Source organism: Enoplosus armatus, chromosome 5 (assembly GCF_043641665.1).
Source record: "Enoplosus armatus isolate fEnoArm2 chromosome 5, fEnoArm2.hap1, whole genome shotgun sequence".
Classification (NCBI taxonomy): domain Eukaryota; kingdom Metazoa; phylum Chordata; class Actinopteri; order Centrarchiformes; family Enoplosidae; genus Enoplosus; species Enoplosus armatus.
The window spans coordinates 23,370,171-23,390,413 of record NC_092184.1 but is presented as its reverse complement, the minus strand read 5'-3'; the positions used below and the strand labels follow the sequence as shown (position 1 = coordinate 23,390,413).

The following is a 20,243-nucleotide window of genomic DNA, read 5'->3' as shown; positions in this document are numbered from 1 at the left end:
GGTCTCTGCAGGCTTACGGTGTCGGGGGCATGAGGAAGAGACAAGAGCCCGCTGCCATTGAAGATAGAGACAAGCCTTACGTCTGTGACAGTGAGCGTTGCAACTTTATTTCTTTGTTCCTGTTTCTCTTTTTTTCTTGACTTGCACATACAGAAAACATTTTTTACACTGTGTGTGTGTGTGTGTGTGTGTTACAGTCTGTGGAAAGCGCTATAAGAACCGCCCAGGGCTGAGTTACCATTACACTCACACACACCTGGCAGATGAGGAGGGGGAGGAAGACTCGGAGCGACACACACTACCCTTCCAGCGCAAGAACAACCACAAGCGTGAGTCTGCTCCCTGAATACTAAACATACTTACAGTCCAGCTGTCCATCATCATCCATTATTTACCTCATGTGGAGTGTTTTGGTTGGCTGGGTACACAACGAACCTATAGTTTAGGCGTAGCAGTTTCAGGGTCATTCCAACAATCCTTAATAACCAGAATATTATCAAGAGTTATTGATTGTCCTGGAGTTCCTCCTGCAGCATTATAGATAGTTACAGCGCTGACTGAGCCAAATCCAAAGTGTGCACTTGTGTGGATGAAGGATAAGGTTTCTCTCAGTGGAGTACTGGGTTTAGCTGATTTCTTCAGCCCTCATTGATTCCCCTTTCAGACAGAGCCGCAGGTTAAAACTGTGGGGTCGATGAAAATGGGTCAACGTAAATCACCCGACTTTGCTTCTTGACCCAACTCTTGACCTGGGTTAAACAAGGGTTGCACGTTGGCTTTGGTGAACAGGTAAAAAGTCTAAAAAGTGAGATAAAGCGGAAATGGCGTAATGCAATGTTGTGTAATTCGCAGTAATGTGGTTATGCAGCTGCAGTTGGGAGCTTTTGTGGAGACAGTGCTTGTTGTTCCCTGTCGAGAGCCAGAAAGTGTGTCTCCAAGTCAAACAAAGTTGCACATAACACCTCGATATTTGCATGGTTGCCCCAAGGCTAATTTAGTCCAAGGGTAATTTACTTTTTTTTGTCTTACAATGCAGCATTTAACCTTTCACTGTCTGTGCTGCAGTAGCCCAGGGCCAAAGTCACTGTCAGGCCTCTTGTATTAAAGGTCAGACAGTCAGGAAGAACGCAGAATCAGCTGCCAACAAGCTTGTGGAATCATATAGACATTTGTCTTAATAATAATACTCAGAAAAAAAGGGTAACTATTTACATGCAGTAGAAGGACAAGTGATGGTGGCAAGCGTACTGTATGATAAAATACTAAGTTCACATTACAGCTAATTGAGCAGCATTGATCTAACCTCGGAAATGTATAGGTGAGCGTCATTACGGTGTTTCTATCAGTCATCACCTATCTGAGTTAATGTGACACTTCAGACAGTTTCAACAGCTGCTGCAAAGATACATCAGCTCAATGAGGTAACAAACAGCTCTTCAATCAACACTTGTCAGCTCTAAATAACTATCAGTGAACAAACACCAGTCATACACTCACTTAGCACACTCTACACTTATATTTCAACTTCTACCTTTGAGTTCGCAGCACACAGTATAGCTGCAGCTATCAATGGCTTAATGTGAATCCATTAACGCACTGCTCCAGAATATCATGAGGTAGTAATGAAGACCCACGGTATTGTTTGCCAATGCCTCCAGCACTTCTTGCCAGACAGTGTAGGTATGTCTGTAGAGGCAGAAAGATTAATACAATAAAAAAAAACCAATGCTAGCGGTGTGGCTCGAATGTCAATGTTGGTGTTGTTGGTCGGCCCACCACTTCGGTCCAGACTCAAATATCTCAACCACCATTGCATGGATTTCCATGAAACGTCATGCAGACATTCACGGTGCTCCGTAGAGGATGACTCCTAATTACTTTGATGGCTTTTCTTCTAGCGCCACCATGAAGTTCACATATATGGTTTTTGAGTGAAATGTCTTGACTTTTGGGTGGATTTCCATGACATTTGGTGCAAGCATTCATGTTCCCTTCAGGTTGAATTGTAATCACTTGACTATTACTCTAGCGTCCATCATCAGGCCAATATGATATACATATTTACTATATTTTACTATATAGTTTGTCCAATACTTTGGTTTATCACCAAATACCTACAAATACTAACGACTGTCCGATCAACCTCAGCTGTACTTCATGTTTAATGCTAATTAGCAAATGTTATCATGGTAACTTGCTAAATTAAGACGATGAACATGTTAAACATGACACCTAATCGGCATCAGCATTGCAGTTGTGATCATGTTAGCATGCTGACGTTAGCCACTAGCATGGCTGTGGACTCTTGTTAGTAATAGACCCAAGATTTTGAGGGATGCAAAGTATCGTACATTTTATGTCACAGCAATAAATCACTAGCACAGATTATTACTGTTGTTGCAGTAGGCACTGTCATAGGGAGCATACCCATCAGTTTATCCCACACTGAAGGCCCCAGTATCCTAGGAATTACATTCATATTGGACAATTCCACAGGATGCAGTGTCTTTTATGAAGCAAGGCAGAAAGTAACAGTGTGGAGGGGGTGAAGGGGGTGTAGCATGTTTGACTTTCATGCAGAAGAGACATACATGCAATATTTGTTTGGCTTTTTCTTAACCATAACCATGATCTTTCCCTAACCTTAGTTAGGTTAAGCAACAAAGTTTTTATGTTGCTTAACCTTAACTGTATTTTTTACCATAGTTAATTTGCCATAATCTAAATTTTAATCTCGACTTTAAACATACAAACGCATCAAGAATTTGACATTAACATTTGTCATTGAATGAATAATCGAGGGCTTTGCAGAATCATCCGCTATCAACACCCTCTGTCGATGAGGTTTGAAGGCCCCACGAGGTGCATGAAGAGCGCCATCGTCTGAAGGAAGAGGACAATATGTAAAGTTATCATTTTATAGGAGTTATAGAAGTTTTCCTTCCTCCATAATGATGACTCCATTCCATTTTGGGTGCTCCAATAAACCAGCATACCAACCATGTCTTGGCACTACATGGAACAATTTAATTGAATGTGGCCACTATAAATGTTATTACTCAGTTATAATGCCCATCATAAAAAATGTCAGATGTAAATCAGGCTCAGGGACGTTTACTCACACTGAATATCGGTGTGGATTTCACCTCAGACCACATCGTTCCCTGTGGGATTTTTGGCTTATATTTAATAAGATGAACAGCAGAAAGTAAGTATGAGAGTTATTGAGTTTTGGCAGACTTCCTGAAGCTGTAAAGGGGCCTAGTGCAAAACCTGGAGGGATACAGGTTTGTACAGGCATTTAAACAGTAGAGCATGATTGTCCAAAGATCACTGGTGCAGTAAAAAGCATTGACTTGTAGCGTACAGTATGTATAACAGTGCTGCGGGTTGTAGGCATCCCAAGACTGCACTTAGCGCAAGGCTACAAAGGTTCTGCTAAATGTATCATGGGTATCATAAGAAAGCAATAAATGCCAGTGAACAACGAGGAAAGCAAATATTTAGGTTTGAACAGACCTCAAGCCTCCCCTCCTGTCAGCTGCAGCCTCCACACTAACCAAATTGCTCAACGTCTTTGTTTCTTTGTGGCTATTTATTTTCACCCCCAGGGCTAGTTTTCTATCAGTATGTGGTTTTTGTTCGGTGTTGTCTTCTGTCTGTGTTTTGTTTGTTTCTGAGCACTTCTTTTAAGGACAATAGTATGCTTTTGTCCTTTGGGAGATTGTGTTTTGGTCACTAATCGTCAGTAAAATGACTACAGTTGTTCAAGCTAGAAAAAAAAACAAGAGAAATAGCTGTGGACATTTGAAAAAGCAGCGAAGACTATTCACCCACTGTCTTTTGTTCCTCCCGGTCTTAAAACAAGCAATCTGCTCAGAATAGAACGCAGATAAACACACAAAAACACACATATTCACATTATCTGTGAATGCTGCACTACAACAATGTCCACACTGAAACTATGCTGCCTCTCAGTTAATTGGCAGTGTGTGTTTTTAAATTGGCCTGTCTGACAGAACAGACTGGCCCTGTGAGTGTGTGTGTGTGTGTGTGTGTGTGTGTAGTATGTGTTGTGTGTGTGTGTGTGTGTATGTGTGTGGCTATGCTGCAGTCTTAGGTCTCTCCAGTGGAGGAGAGCAAGAGAGACAGCATTTGAATCGTTTAATATCCCCCATCACTCCCTCCCAAACAGTCAGTAATCGCACACACACACGCACACAAACACACACACACACACACACACACACACACACACACACACACACACACACACACACAGCCTCAGAAAATGCAATCTTCTCTGCTGAAATGAAAAAGGAAGCTTAGCCTTTTGGCTTGGTGTGTATGTCCACATGCACATGCATTTGCAAGGCTCTGTGAGTGTGTTCATACTCGTGAGTGTGCGTGCATTAATGTGTGTGTGTGCGCGCCATCATAGCTTTCCCCAATTTGGTGAGTGTCATGGAGGAGACTCCACCACCCTCCACCCGTCGGTATATTGCCACATATGTAATAATATTAATATGGCTCCCCCAAATGAGAGCAACCCCTGCATGCATAATTAATGCTATATTCTGGCTCAAAAAGCTGTCTAGACGCTATAGCATGTATGCTGCATCCACAACACAAGTGTGAGCTGAAACTTATCACAAAAACTATGAAACTGTCTTTTGTGAACCTTATCCAGCTCCATTCTCTCTCCCTGTTTTTCCCTCGCTGTGATAGATGAGAAATTATTCCACCAGGAGATGAGATTTTCCTTCCCTCTCCTTCTCTTCGTCCATCTTTCACTACTTTCCTCTTCTCCTTTTGCTCTGCGTCCTCCTCTCCCATCCCTGTCTGCCTCTCATTTTCCATTCTCTTCTCTATTGTTTTGCTTCATCCATCATACAGCTTTGGGTTTGCTTTCAATTTATTTCTTTGTTTTGTGTCTATACCCCCCCCCTCATCACCAGAATCATCCACCACTACTAAGACTCCCCATACATACTGGATCCCAGCTGATATACTATTTACTCAATATGAGCATCATTGCCATTAAAATTCATGACTGCACCACATACTATGTTTTTTTTTTTCACTGTTCTTCCACTTATTTTCTTCCAAACAGAAGATCGGAGGTTGAGATGGAAGGAGGGAGGGAGGGAGGGAGAGGTGGATATGGGGTGGGGGGTAGAAGAAGAAGAAGACAAGGAAGGAGAAGAAGAAGAGGAAAAGAAGGCTGAAGAGAAGTGGATGAATAAGGGGGATGTTTACTTTAGAGGTCGACCCTGCAGTGTCCACCTGAAAATTGGTTTTGTGGGAGAGAGAGAGAGAGAGAGAGAGAGAGAGAGAGGAGGTAAATGAGAGAGAGAGACCAAAATAGTGAAATAGCAGGAATGAGATAAATAGATTGCAAAAAGGACACAAACTGAGAAGAACAGCAACTGTGAATGAATGAGAGGAATAAGAGAAAGACAGAGAGAGGCAGAGGGGAAGGGAGAGGGAGGAGGGGGGGGTAGATGTCATTAAATCCCCCCTCTCAAATCAGAGCTGAGATTCAGAGGCCACTTTATCTGGACGGACAGACGGTCCTACGGTGTGGAGCAGCAGGGACGCTCTGAGTGTGTGTATTTAAAAATGCACACAACACACACACACACACACACACACACATGCATGTGCATTTCCTTTGGTGTGTGTGTCTGTTTGTGTGTGTGAATGCGGTGTATGGGCAATCATGCCCAACTTTGAGTGTGTGTGTGTGTGTGTGACATGTAATTGAGCCCTTTGAAGGTCAGCGTCCCTCTGTTCCTACTCACCATTGTTGGTTGTTGTTGGGGTTCTTTTTTCCCTCTCCATTTTTTTTTTGTTGCCTTGTGTCTCAAAATGGCCTCCCTGTCCTCCTCCCGCTGCCTGCAGACAGACGAGTGAAGGACGAATTTTGATCAACCATCATCAATATAAAACAACGCTGAGAACCTAAAATGGCCACTCCCCACTCCGTGTCTATTGTCACCACTGCCTCTGTTTTTTTTTTCCCCTCGCTCTACATCTATCTGTCTTTCTCTTCTGAATAACAGACAAGATGATTTGAAGTGTGGTAAGATTCCAGCTCTTGTGTTTATTGCTTTAGCTATTACATTGCCATTTATAGCAGTATCACTGGGAAGATACAGATGCGTTTCTCTACTGGGACTAGTCTTTGTAAGCTATCACGTCTCTGCATCTAAATGCTGTTTTCCACCAAAACTTTCCAAACCTGTACATTCGGACGGAAATGTCTGAGGAAAATGTGGAGTGATGTGCTGCGATTTTGTTTGTGTTAAGTTTCAGCTACCCTTTTTTTAAAAATGCGTTCAAAGTTTAATAGATTTCTGAGGATTTGTTGCTTCATCTTTGCTCTCAAAGATGCATTTTGAAGTATGGAGAATGCCAAAGCTTGCCAAATTGCCCAAAATGCCCAAGTTTAATGACTCATCTTTTAAATGTCTTTCCATTGGGCTCCAGTGGTGTGTGCACGGTGGTGTAATTGTATGTTAATTAGCACATGTGTAAATTGCCTATTATTTGTCTGTGTGTGCACGTGCACAGCAACAATAGGAAAACTGGCTTTGTGTTTCACATTCAGAGGAAAAACCCTCTAAATGTTTGTTTTGTTTGTTTTCTAATTGTATTTTTCAGGCCTATTCTGTATGATAACACATTTTCAATTTGAATTTCATGTCTTTCAATGCAAGAGGCAGATTGATTTAATGTTCATTTGTGTAATATTTCTCCATGTCAGGACAGCACATGTGGAAATAGAGGGCATGCAGTGCTTTCTGGATGTCTTCTGAACTTTTCACGTACACCGGCATTCCTCCTCAGCTTTCGATTGGTTGATTGTTGCCGCTGCTGCACGGCGCAGGAAAGGAAGGGAGAATCGGCTGTTGCCTAGCAATCCGGTTGCCATAGATACCGCCAGGGCTCCCTCCTAAAGAGTACACTGTTATGTACATTGAAAAAGAGAGGGAGAGACAGAGGGAGACGGTAGGAAAGGGAGGGAGGAGAGGTATGGAGAGAACAGAGAAGGAGAGGAGACAGAAGGAGAGAAGAAGAATGGAAGAAGTTGAAGTATAGGAGTGGAGAGAAGGAGCGGAGGGGGCACAGAGGAGTTCATTACTGTAAGAATAACATAAAGAATGGGAGGAGAGAGAGAAAACAGACAAAGGCAGAAGCAGAGCGAGAAGCAGAGAGTTATACAAAAAAGAAAATCTCTTCATGATTCATCATATAGATTCCCCCAGACAGTTGGAGTGGTGAAGGCAGGGTAATATTGGAGTCTGCTTCATTTGGTATTCTGTCTTAACATGTGGTGCTGTGGCTTGCCGGCTGGTTGTTTTGTGGTTCCTCAGCTGTCTTGGCCATGTTTGGATAAGCCCCCACACCACCACAACACCCCCCCCACCCCAAATCCACCCACACCCACTCCATCTCTATCTGTCTGCTTGTTGTCTGTTTTTCTGCGTGTGAATGTAACTGTTACTGTAAAACACAGTGAGGAGAGGAGGACATACATTCATCAGTTATTTCTGCTATAATATAGCATAATATGTGTAAATATGCATATTGCAATAGTGATTAAACTAATGAAAACTTTTCCACATCCTAGTCTAAACTCTGTCAGACATCAGAGATGTTCTTTGGTAAAAAAAAATCTTCTGGTGCACAACAAATGATGCCTTTTACAGTTCTGGTTTGTTTGGAATAAACTGCTAATTGGTAGTGAGCACAAGCAGCGATAGCCACCGTGACTTGAACACACAAAGAAAACTGCACCACCTACAGAAACTCAAACTCACTATTCCAGAGCAAAAATGCCACAAAAGCTTGGATGCCGATTTCCATTTCAAATGTCTTTTATTTTTGTAAAATTCTCCTTCTTTCATTCTTTTATGTTTATGTTTTGTTTTAGCTCGACTGGACATTTTTGACATTTCCACCCGACAGTACCCGTCTGACACACCGTATAGTGGACCATGTGAGGTTGGGCACAATTCAAACAGGATTTCACAGTCACATTCCGAGCCGGCTCTCTCCCTGGAACAAAATAGGATTAATAATTTGCATTTTAACTCTTCATTGACAGGCACACACAAGCCTGTGCTGGCTAAGTGGCTCTTTTTGAGAATATGCATGTGCACAAAATATATGCACACATATGCATAGGCTGTGTGTGTTTGTGCATATGTGAGATTTCTTTACATGCATGATTTATGGAGCAGTTGGTGTGTCTGTGCGCGTGTGTAATTTATTGGCATGTGTGTCTATTTGCTACATGTGCACGTGTCTGCAGACTGACGGACTGTGTGTGTGTGTGTGTGTGTGTGTGTGTGTGTGTTCCTGTGGGTCAGTGTGATTACAAAGCATCCATAGATCAAGTTTTATTATGCACCAAAACTGCCTCTGTCCTCTTTACTTTGCAATGTCATCTCTGCACACTAGCTCACATTGCACACACACACACACACACACACACACACACACACACACACAAATGCATGCATCCAGACCCACAATGCACTGGGAGTTACGCAACCTGCTGACTGGACATGAGTGAGAGTAGTACTTGTGTGTGTGTTTAAGGGTGAGGGGTGGGGTAGGTTTGGAGGGTGCAGGGATGGAAAAGGAGCAGAAATGGGGGTGGGGGGGTGGAGGGGGGGGCAGAGGAGGAAGAGCAGAGCATGGCACTGGTGCAGGCATTAGTGTGACAACAGATGGATTGCAGGAAAGAGTTCCAATTTCCTCTTTGAGAGTAAAGCAGAGGGAAGGAAAAAAATAGACAGAGAGACCAAATAAGGAAAGGGAAGCGAAGAAATGAAGCACAATGAAGCGCAGAGAAGAGATCGAATCAGAGGCAGTAGCAATAATGAGAACGCATGAAAGTGCGAAGAGAAAGAGGGAGGATGAAGATGGGAGAGAGAGTGAGAGGAGGAAGAGAGAGAGAGAGACAGAGAAAGGAAGCCAGTGACTTTTCATCTGTGACTGTCGCTTTCCATCTGACTGCATCTCTGCCTCCTTCTCTGCATAAAAAACCTGAAGATGTCTCCTTGAGCGTTTTGGCTTTGTGTCTGTGTGGATGTACATGTGTGTGCTTTTTATATGTCCTTTTGTTTCCAGTTAAAATATGCACAATTCCTGCGACTGTAATTGTGTGTGTGTGTGTGTGTGTGTGTGTGTGTGTGTGTGTGTGTGTGTGTGTGTGGCTGGACGAGGGTTACAGGGACTCTCATTTATCACATTAAAGAGAGCAAGTGGGGGATGGGACTGAAACTGGACAGCAAAAGTTATTATGCAAAGGCTTGGTTGTAAATCTCTGAGTGTGTGTGTGTGTGTGTGTGTGTGTGCACTCTACTGTATGTGTGTGGTTGTGGGTGTTTTCATGTTTGTGTGTGTGTGTGTGTGTGTGTTGGTGCTCTCATTGTGTTTGTGTGTGCGTGCGCTTACTCCTCAGAGGCTCTCCTCATTAAGCAGCGGGGCGACAGGAGTGCAGAGTGTGTGTTTTCACACACCGCTGCTCCGATACAACGGGAGCCACTTTTTTCGCCTCCTTTCCTTCTCTCCCCTTTGTGCTTCCTCATCTTTCTACTCCTCCTCTTCTCCTTCTCTCTGTTAACCCCTTTGGCTTCACCCGTTTTTTTTTAAATCCTTCCCTTCCTCCTCCTTATTCTCTTCTTCCTCCACCTTTGTACCTCCTCCTCCTCATCCTCACCCCTTCCTCCCATCTACACCTGCAGTGCTGGAGTGTTTGTTGTGAAGAGCAGATGCACTCTGAAAGTGAAAACATTCACACTCAACGGTTACTTGTTAATTCCCATCTAAACCTCAGCCTTGATTAACCAAGTTTTGTATTTTTGTGATGGTGGTAGCCACGGCAACATGTTAATGTTTGAGCTTACCTTTATGTGTGTCTACACAACAGAACAGAAGTTTAAAGAAGCACATTAAATCACCTTCAACCAGTTCAAGCAAATGTCATGCAAATGTGTTAATACTGTTTGATATGCTAGCAAATCAAGGAGCAGGCGCACAGGCAGAAAAACACAAAAAAATAGTGGAGACAAAGATGAGATATTTAAAAAATGTGGTGGAAGAGAAAGTGAGAGAAGTCAACAGGTAGGCCTATTTGTTTGTGTGTGTATGTGTGTGTGGAGAGGTAATTCCCTTTGGATGGAAGCACTAAGTTGATGAGGCTTCCACCGCGGCCGGCCAGAGGATGAGATTATCGACCAGCCAGAATCGGGCTGTGGTATTGATTCCAGGCCAGAGTATGGGAGGGAGGCGGCGGGGAGAGGGGAGGAGGAGGAGCAGGTAGAGAGGTTGGGAGACAGACAAAAAGGGGAGGAAGAAAATGAGGGACAATGCCAGGATGGGGATACAGATCAGGTCACGACTTCTTCATGTTTTTGGTGCTGTGCTTTTCTCACAGCGTCGCTCTTTTTGTCTTGTTCCTTTTCTTAATTACACAGGAAATGTTCCTCTCACCACCATTAGTCACATAATCTTCAACTAAACCTATTCTTCAAATAAAATTATTCTGTCAATTATTTCCAGTGCGGTACAAGTTAAAAAGCACAAATCAAATCAAAATGAGAAGTCCAATTTAAATACATATGTTTTAGCAGGACAGTGAAAATCATTTTTTTGATTTTCAATTTTTCAGACAAAACCGAAGAATAAAGTGTTCATTTATGGGTCGAGAACAATCTCCTACTTGTTGAAGCTAAATAAACCATTAAAAGCCCATTAAGGTATCTGCAAAATGCATTGCTACAAAGATGAAAACAGGGTTGTATTTCTAAGCTCATGAAAAGTTGATGTTTTGGACGTGCAGACGTATCGAGCAAAGTGTCTGCCGAATGATTACAAAGCATTTAAAATCATGCAACAGTGCACAGATTTGAAAATTCATGAGTTCATTATTTCATTAATCTGTGACGTGTCGAAAATGCAAAACATTGAAAACAAAATTATTTAAATTAAGGACTTTGTGTCATTGTTTCTGCTCTGCTCTCCCCCCACTTTTTCCGTCTTTTTTTTTTTTTTCTAACACGCAGGATTAATCAATCGTCTCATTTTGGCCAGCAGAACTTCATCACTACGTTTTAGTCGCGTTTTTTCAGGAAAAATTGCTTCATTAAATCTCTGAATACATAAATAAGGCACAAAAATAAACAGAATAAAAGAGTGAGTGAGAAATGTAAGAGGATACAATTATTTTTGCTAGAGAGAGTTCAGTTGAAAAAGGAGCAGGGGCAAGAGAGCGAAATAACAACGCAACGTAACGAAGGAGCAGCATGGAGGAGGAAAGGAGAGAAAATGAGACAGGGGGAGAAAGAAATTATAAGCAGAGAGGGAGGAAGGAAGGATGGGGAAGGGCAGGTGTTGGGGGGGGCATTTGAGGATTCATCTCTTGCTGGATAATTCCCAGGAGGATCTCTCTCCAACACTTGAAAGCTGTGAAGTGTGCGGTTCTGCTCATACTCCTCCTGGTAATTGGAAGAGGAGAGGGGGGAGGGGGGGGGGGGGGGGGGGGAGAAGAGAGGGAGAGGAGAGGAGGGTCAGGTAAAGGAGAGAGATATGGAGGTAAGAAAAGAAAAGAAGAAGAGGAGAGTGGCTGAAGCAGGTAAAGATTTGGAGACGGAGAGGAAAAAGAAGGACAGGAGGAGAGACACAAGTAAGGAGGGGGTAGAGAGAGAGAAGAACCACCTGACCTGTGCCTTCCTTCTTTCTTCAGTCTCTTTTTTTTTCCTCAACCTGGCTCATATCTCTTATTCTTGCTCATTAGCTCACTCCTCTTCATGCTCTCCCTCCCTCCGTCCCTCCCTTTGCCGGCGATGGCGTGTCTGTGGTTGCAGGCGGCTTCTAAAACACGGCCGCAGGCGTTTAATCATTGATGGAGTTTTTTCCTCTATGCAGGCAGGCCAGCAGGCAGCCCCAACTCACTCACATGCGTCAGGACCTGCTGATTCACTCTCTGGGGCCTCCAAGCACACACACACACACACACACACACACAGATGTAGGCACACACATGCACACAGGAACGAATACAAAGGCAAACAGAGATGCACACACAGACAGAGATAAAATGTAGCCTGAGTGTGTGTGTGTGTGTGTGTGTGTGTGTGTGTGTGGATATCCACATGTGTGCCTGTCTAGTTTATCCCACCAGGGATTGAGAGGCCTAATCAGCAGCAGTGAGCCCAAGTAAAAGCAGTGAAGATAAAAGCAATTTATTTGACCAGAACAAGGAGACAAAAACGTGTTTGCGTTGGCTCCAGGCCTGCACGCCACATATGTCTCCACAGCTTTATACGTCCTTCTGCTAGACTCAGTAAACATCTGGCTGTGTTGTTCTTAAAAAAGTAAATACACTTATATAATGTATCCTCATCCAGTATCATTCTGCTCTTCATCTTCTGTATTCTGTTCCCCTTTCATATGGAGCAGGACGTCTTCATGCAGTTTGCACACAAGGTTCAATACTCTACTCTTTAGCCATGCTAGCGGTGTGGCTAATGTTGGTCAGTCCACCGCTTTGGTCCAGACTGAAATATCTCAACTATTGGACGGATTGTTATGAAATGTGGTACGGACATTCATGTCGCCCTCAGGATCAGTTACAACAACGTTTCATCTACTGCCATCATCATGAGGAAATTTATTTTTTTCCATTTTCTTTTGGTTTTGTGACCAAATGCTTGAAAAAACTGCTGGCATTCCCATCAGCCTCAGCTGTACTTTGTTTAGTGCTAATCACCATGCTAACAAGCTAAACCAGCCATGAACACCCTAAACTAAGATGTTATGAACACTATACCCGCCAAACATCAGCATGTTAACATTGCCATCGTGAGCATGTTAGCAGCCTGATGCTAGCATTTAGCTCAAAGCACCACTGTGCCAAAGAACTGCTTCACAGACCTCTAGCGTGACTGTAGACTCTTATATAAAAATATAGGGATTACATGTTGGAATGTGTTGGATTTATGGTAATATATGCAGCACTATTTCAAAGGAGCCTGAACTGTTTGATGTACAGGAGGATTTGAAGAATATACTTATGTATTTTGTTCATTTATATGTACAGCTTACTTACTGACTTACTTACTGCTACTACTACTAATAATAATGATAACAATCTTCCTCGTCCTCTGACTTGCTTATGCAGAATCCAACATCATCATATCATTTCAACGATATAAAAGACCTCACTGACTTTCTGATGATTTTTAATAAAGGGGGGGAAAAAATAGGCCAGCACATAGTCCTGATGATGTGCAGGTAAATTTATTTCTCATTATTTGAAAAAGCTGACACCAGCAAGATCTCATAATGTTATCACTGGCAAAAGAGATTATTGAGGAATTAGGAGGATGGAGCCATCTGTGTTAAAACACTAAATTGTGAATTTCAGGTACCAGACAGTGTGTGTCTGTAGCCACGGCCAAGACAACCCACTCAGTTCAGTATACCCACCTTTTTTTTGTTTGTTAAATCTTACGTACAGTACAATGAATCTGTGGCACTGAAAATCCTTTCGTACATCCTGGTAACGAATATATTTTAAGCACATTTATTATTGTTCCTTGTTATTCATCATTGCATTTCATATGAAAGTGCACAGCCCAGCAGTGAAGTCCTATGCAGTTGTATTCTCTCAGTATAGATGGCAGCCTCGTGCTTATGGTTTTTGCTCAGCACACTCCTGTTGAATTCTGCAGTAGCAGGTCCAGTTTCCCTTTCCCCTCCCCTCATCTGTTCTCCGTCTGTCTGTCTGTCTGTCTGTCTGTCTGTCATCCTGATCAGAGAGGTTTTTTTTTTTTATTATTTTATTTCTCGGGGGATTAAAGCCAGACCCTGTGGAGTAGAAACCCAATCTCTCTCACTCCTCCTTCCCTTCTCACCCTCTTTTCCATCAAATTCACCCTCTGCTCACCCCCTCCCCTTCCGGCCAAACAAGACTCCACCCTCAAATGGATGGATTAATGACCTCTCTCTGTCTCTCATGTAAACACACACACACTCACACATACACAGTATCACCTGCAGCACACACAGTCTGCGTGCCTGTGTAGGCTTATCTTTTGTCTTTCTGCAGTATGTAAGCCTTTGTGTTCGTGCCTATATGTATGTATGTATGTGTGAGAGCGAGTCCCTGTGTAATCCACTTTATTGTATTTACTGTTGCTCTGTCCGGCCTGGTGAGTCATTGTGAAGGACTCGTCCAGTGCATTACATCTCAGAGAAGAAAGCGCACATACAAAATAGTCTGCAGTTGTTATGTGATTGCTTCCATTAAAGTGATTATGCAATCAACAGCAGTAAGTCAGGCAGGAGGCAGACAGGCGGGCAGACCAACAGGCAGACAGACAGACAGACAGACAGACAGACAGACAGGAGGACGGGGGGGTAGACGTGGAACGCACACACATATATACACAACACTCAGGCAGGCAGGGGGGATTTCTCTCTTGTTAATAATCATTATGAAACGTCTTCACGTGGAGCACTTGGCTCACCGTGCTCAGCATGACGGCAGGTCTGTCCCGGCAAACCTCCCTACGCACACACACACACACACACACACACATACACACACACAGACACACACACACACACACTCCTACTTCTCCCGCCTTTCTTCAGTCCCTCCTCTTCTTCCACCTCCTCCAATCCTGACAATATTTACCAGACCCTAGGGGCTCCCAGTGGACGTCCCTCTCTTTGCCTCTCACCGCCACCCCCTCCCACTTCCTTGGTGAGCCGGGGTTTGGTGAGTCCCAGGCTCCAGCGCAGGCCTGCACCGCTGCTTGTTTTTACCAAAGCAAACAGATGGAAAAGGAGAGACAGATAGAAATAGCGTTGTGCTCAGCTGGGATGGTGAGCAGCCTGGCAACGGGGACTTAGTTACAGATCTCCTCTCTTCTTCTTTGTTTTACACCTCAACATTTTACCTCAAATCACTCCCTGTCAGTGAAACACTCTGTCGACGATGTTTTCTCTCTCTCAGCACACCTTGGTGACGGGCGCTCTGTTGACTGCTGACTTTTACTGTCTGTCCCTCTCCACTAGAGATTGATACAGCTCCTTCACTCCAGGGCAACATTTCATAACACTGACTTATGAGTTTACACTCTGCTCTCCATCCCCCTTTTCTTCAAGAGCCCACTTTTTCTTACCTGCTTCTCTTTTCCTTGTCCTCTTCCAGCCAAGAAAGCACCCGACGGCTCAGTGATCGCCAACGGCTACTGCGACTTCTGCCTCGGAGGCTCAAAGAAGACCGGCTGTCCTGAAGACCTTATCTCCTGTGCGGACTGTGGACGCTCAGGTAGGGCACCGCTGAAGGGGATGATTGGCAGGAGGAAGGCGGTCCTCTGTTGATGCACAATTTTGAAAAGTCTCATTTGTTGAGTATAGATTTCGTATTTACTATATAAATAAATGCAAGTTTCGATTCCTGTTACTCTTAAAATGGATGGACCATACCAGTGTTTTTTGTTTCAGCCCGTCTACTACAAATCATGTACAGTATACTTAACCGTATTAATAGCCATTTGCTGTAATGTTTTAGATTTTTGTGGTATTTTTCGCACCTTCCAGGCAGCCATTGGTTTACATGTTTTACAACAGCTTGAAACCAATTTGCAGAGACTTGAAACTCACCCGAGATAGCAATTTTTTAAACTATGGTGGCCCTGAAGGACAAAATACAGGCAGCGAAAGGTTATTGGAGGTTCTCCAAATAAAAATGCAAATACCAAAACATATAAAAGTAGTTAAATAATATTAATAATGCTAACTCACTAATGTTAGCTAACAAGGTGGCATCACCTCTCACTACCTGTGACTTTAACTTAACACTAGCCGAGGTATCTATAAAGTTTGAGTCGGCAATTAGAGTTACTTTGGTGACTTATTGTCCTTAAAGGCCACCGTACATATAAATGAGATTCATGCCTGCTTTTATTTGTGTAAGTTATGTGTTTGTAGTAGTTATAAGCGCAGGTTAATTGGAAAGATCTGTGCTGCATTACCGTTCAGCAGTAACACAACTTGCAAAATAAAAACGTACATGAACTTCACTGTGATGTGTTGCCTTTTGTTAAATTGTTCTCCTGTATGGAAAGGAATAGAAGCCCTTGGCTGCCTGAAAGGTAGAAAACACATTACAACTTCTTAAACAACATGACATGCTTTGGAAAACAGTGGCTATAATGTCAAATGTACTGAAATCTTCTGTGCAAGAAGAATTTCTCGCTTCACAAACACACATCTGTTGCTGCTTGAGAGGTGTGAGAATGGCAGGAATTTAAATCCACTTTTAAACCTTATTTTGAACACCCAAGAAGAAAGTGCTATTCTATATAGAGTGTAATAAATTTCATTTTGGATTTTGTAAAGTTTTGTATAATTCCAAGAATATCAAATAGATTAGATAAATCACATGAAATGCAATTTAAGATATTTAACAAATTGCATGTAGCTTCCAGTATATGCAAGAAATATGATGTTACGAGCTCTGCAGTATGCCAGAAGTGCATAAACACTCCGGCATGAGACTACTGTTTCCAGGGTCAGGAATGAACTTTCACACTCAATCTGGCTCTTATTTTCCTTTAATGTGGTCATGTCCATTGATCACAATGCTGTCAAAACAAAGACATTCCTTGACATTAAAATATGAATGGATTTAATAAAATGTAATCTTGGTGTGACCTTCTTGTCTGGCCAAAAAACACAACAAAATCTTGTCTTCTGCACGCCTTTCAATCCTTTTTAAATACTTTATCATTGTGATTATGAACCATTGTCTATTTCTTCTTTTGAAACCGTGTCCCATGTGCCACAAGGATCTAAGATGAGTTTGTGAGAGAATGGCCGCCCTTAGTATGTATTTTGGTTGTGAATGCCCAACAGTAAATTTTATCGGAGTAGAGTTCAACTATGATTTTTTTTTTTAATATGGTTGTATTATTTTTTCCCATTATAAATCCATTTGTTTTGGTATAGGATGTGTTTGTATATTCTGGTTATATGTATACATGCAGAGATTGCAGTGTATATGGTGCAGAATTTGTGTATTTATTACTTGATTGCATGTACTGTATATATATATATTTTTTCCCCCACATGTTTCTCTTCATCTGAAAAATAAAAAAAACAGAACAAAAAAGATGTACGTGACTTGTAGTGAATGGGCTACAGCATGCAGAATGCATTGGTATGGTCCTCTTCTTTATAACCACTCACAAAGAAGACAAATGAAGGTCAGACAATGACATAACAATATTTATATCGTTGTGATCATGTAACAGCAGCTACCAAGAAAAACTACACAATAGGATAGGAAGAGGAAGAGGAGAGATAGAATATATTCTAAATGGCAAGGAAGTAGACTGCAGTGGAAAAGGACTATTTCTTTCCTGTTACACCTGCAAAATTGATGATTTGGAATTTGTTACCACTTTTATTAACTATTTTTGTAGTTCTCAAGATCAAATCAAAAGTACGCTGATGGTAGATTTATGTTACTTTACCTTTCCTAAATATTACAATTTTACCAAAGTTGTACATTCTTAATGTAAATACAGGTATGTCAGCTATCTCAAGTAATGTAATGTTCACATCTGTTGAATTCCCCCTTCAAATGCAAATAAATCATCTGCATGAAGCAAACAACCCAATGGATAGACAAAGTAGATGATGGGAAGCAATGGTGAAAAATGTTGTGTGGGCGTGTGCTTGTGTGTGTGTGTGTGTGTGCGTGTGTGTGTGTGTGTGTGTGCACCCAGGCCACCCATCCTGCCTGCAGTTCACAGTGAACATGACGGCTGCGGTGAGGACTTATCGCTGGCAGTGCATCGAGTGCAAGTCCTGCAGTCTGTGTGGCACCTCTGAGAACGACGTAGGATCTCACTTTATACTACATGTTAACACATGTGGCTGCACACACACACACACACACACACACACACACACTGTAGTACATAATACTGGAAAACCTTCTAACTTATTGCTTGAGTTCAGGTTTTATACAGTCTTTTATAGGTATAGCCAGTTGAGTGGATACTGATATTTGAGATCCAGGAGCTTCACTGGCTTGCTTGCAGACTGGAGTACATGAAGGTTTGATCCCTCTGGCTGAAAGATGATTTCTAACCACTGGGCTATACTGTTGCCCAGTTAGTCTCACTGGGATGAAATAAATTTAAACTCATGAGAGCATTTCAAAGATACATAGATGTCAACCTGGAATAAAAGCAGTATATTTTTTTATTCCTGAAGCGTAAGCAGGTTTTTGTATTCACACAAACTGCAGTGCAGATAATAAAGTCCCAGTGCAGGTTATTATTCTTTCTTGGTTAGAGAGAATAATTTCTGTGAAGGGAAGTTGTTGATTACTCTCCACCAAAATAAAAGTCCACAGTGTTAACAGTGTTTCAAATAGATAATTGGATTCTCAATTCAAAAATAATCACACCTCAACCTTTTGATTTATATTCATACAAATTCTCTAAGTGCTATACACATTGAATAAATGTTCTTGCATCCTCAGCTTTGATTTTCAAATCTGTCACCGTATAATAACATCTGTTTGTGTGTGTATTTTCCTCTTTGTTCCAGGACCAGCTGTTGTTCTGTGATGATTGTGACAGAGGCTACCACATGTACTGTCTGAGCCCTCCCATGTCTGAACCACCAGAGGGTATGTATAAGCATTATAACCAAGGGATACTGCATTCATATCAAGGACTTCTGAATTCACAGACCTATATTTGGTCAGACTGCACAGCCCAAGGAAACTCATCTTAACATTTTTGTTGTTTGTACAGAATTACATAACCGTCTGTACTGTAGGTGGAGAGACAATCGCAGTGAGGGGAGTGAAAGCTGCGGTCAAAACAGTCAGACTATCCCCGTACTGACTTTTAGGTAGCATAAAAGAATTTAACCCATCATTGGACGGGGGACCCTCAGGACTCCTCATGAATCTGGATCTCTTTGTGGGAACATCGTAATTTAACTACACTTTAGCTACTGACGCTGTGACCATCGTCCCAGAAATGGAGCTGGTACATCGTTCCAAATTAAACAGTCATTTGAATACTACACATAAGATGGCTGCCTTTGGATGTTTGATGGCGTTGTCATGGAAATGAGTAGTAGAAAAGATAATCTGTTTCCATGGCAAAAGTGTCACTTGGCTGAACATACAGTAGCAGTGCCACTTGGTGTTCAACACTCACTAACAGTGTCATGCTCTGCCCACACATGAAACGCTTTTGAATTACAAGAAACGTCGGTTATTTTAGCTTTACTCTCAGGAAGAAACCCGACTGAGCTCTCACACGGAGGGTAAACATATATTTTTATACATACTGCTCTGTGCTTCGTGCTCACAGTATACCTTTAGGCGTAATACAGCAGGATCTACATACGCATTGACGAATAAAGGCTCAGAGTTGCATTTTAACATCCATCTCAAGTTGATGTTTAATTAATGTCACAAATCCCATGCTCAAATCCAAACCAAACTAGTTCTCAAATCCCCTGCATCCGCAAACCACAGACACAGCATGTGGTGTTTTAACACGCCGCTTTAATTTACAGTATTACTCAACGCTCTGTCTAAAATGAGGGTTTAATCCACAAGGCTTTACAATAGCAGTGATTGAACTGATCTGAACCGATCTGTGATGTGCTCTGCTTGTGTGTTGTACAGGGAGTTGGAGCTGTCATCTGTGTCTGAGACAACTGAAGGAGAAGGCCTCGGCCTACATCACCCTCACTTAATCTGCGGAGCTGCGCCTCATCCTCTCGGCCCTTCATCGTCTCCCAAACCACCTCTTCGTCGCCCCCTCTCTGTGCCTCAGCTGCCCCCCTCCTCGTCTGATCCACCCGCCGCCACTTCCTCTACAATCCGTCCCAGTGACCTTTGACACAACTGAGCACACAGCGCCGCACCCATTCTTGAACGTCTGTCCAGCGGCGAGCTAACCTCCGTCCTTTTGTGTCACTCACATTCCCTGATGTGCTTGACCTGAACACCCCCCCCCCTTCCTGCTCTGTCTCAACAGAGGAATTCATCAGCTGGCAATAAGTTTGCTAGCGAGACACACACTCCAGCCTGCCAAGGGCACTTCAGAGGCATACTACTCCACAGGAACCCTCTTAAGGGCCCTTGGAAGAGCCCTAATGATCTTCAGCTGCAA

At 42.6% G+C, this 20,243-nt stretch overlaps 1 protein-coding gene across 1 annotated transcript in view; it reads left to right on the top strand.

Moving 5' to 3' along the window:
* Nucleotides 1–19,824, top strand: part of dpf1 (double PHD fingers 1) — a 29,991-nt gene extending 10,167 nt beyond the window's left edge. Inside the window, exons 7-12 of the mRNA XM_070906582.1 lie at nt 12–90; nt 198–329; nt 15,239–15,358; nt 17,823–17,935; nt 18,655–18,736; nt 19,754–19,824. Of these exons, the coding sequence (XP_070762683.1) occupies nt 12–90; nt 198–329; nt 15,239–15,358; nt 17,823–17,935; nt 18,655–18,736; nt 19,754–19,824 (597 nt within the window). The remainder of the gene's footprint in view (nt 1–11; nt 91–197; nt 330–15,238; nt 15,359–17,822; nt 17,936–18,654; nt 18,737–19,753) is intronic.
* The last annotated feature ends 419 nt before the right edge of the window (nt 19,825–20,243 follow it).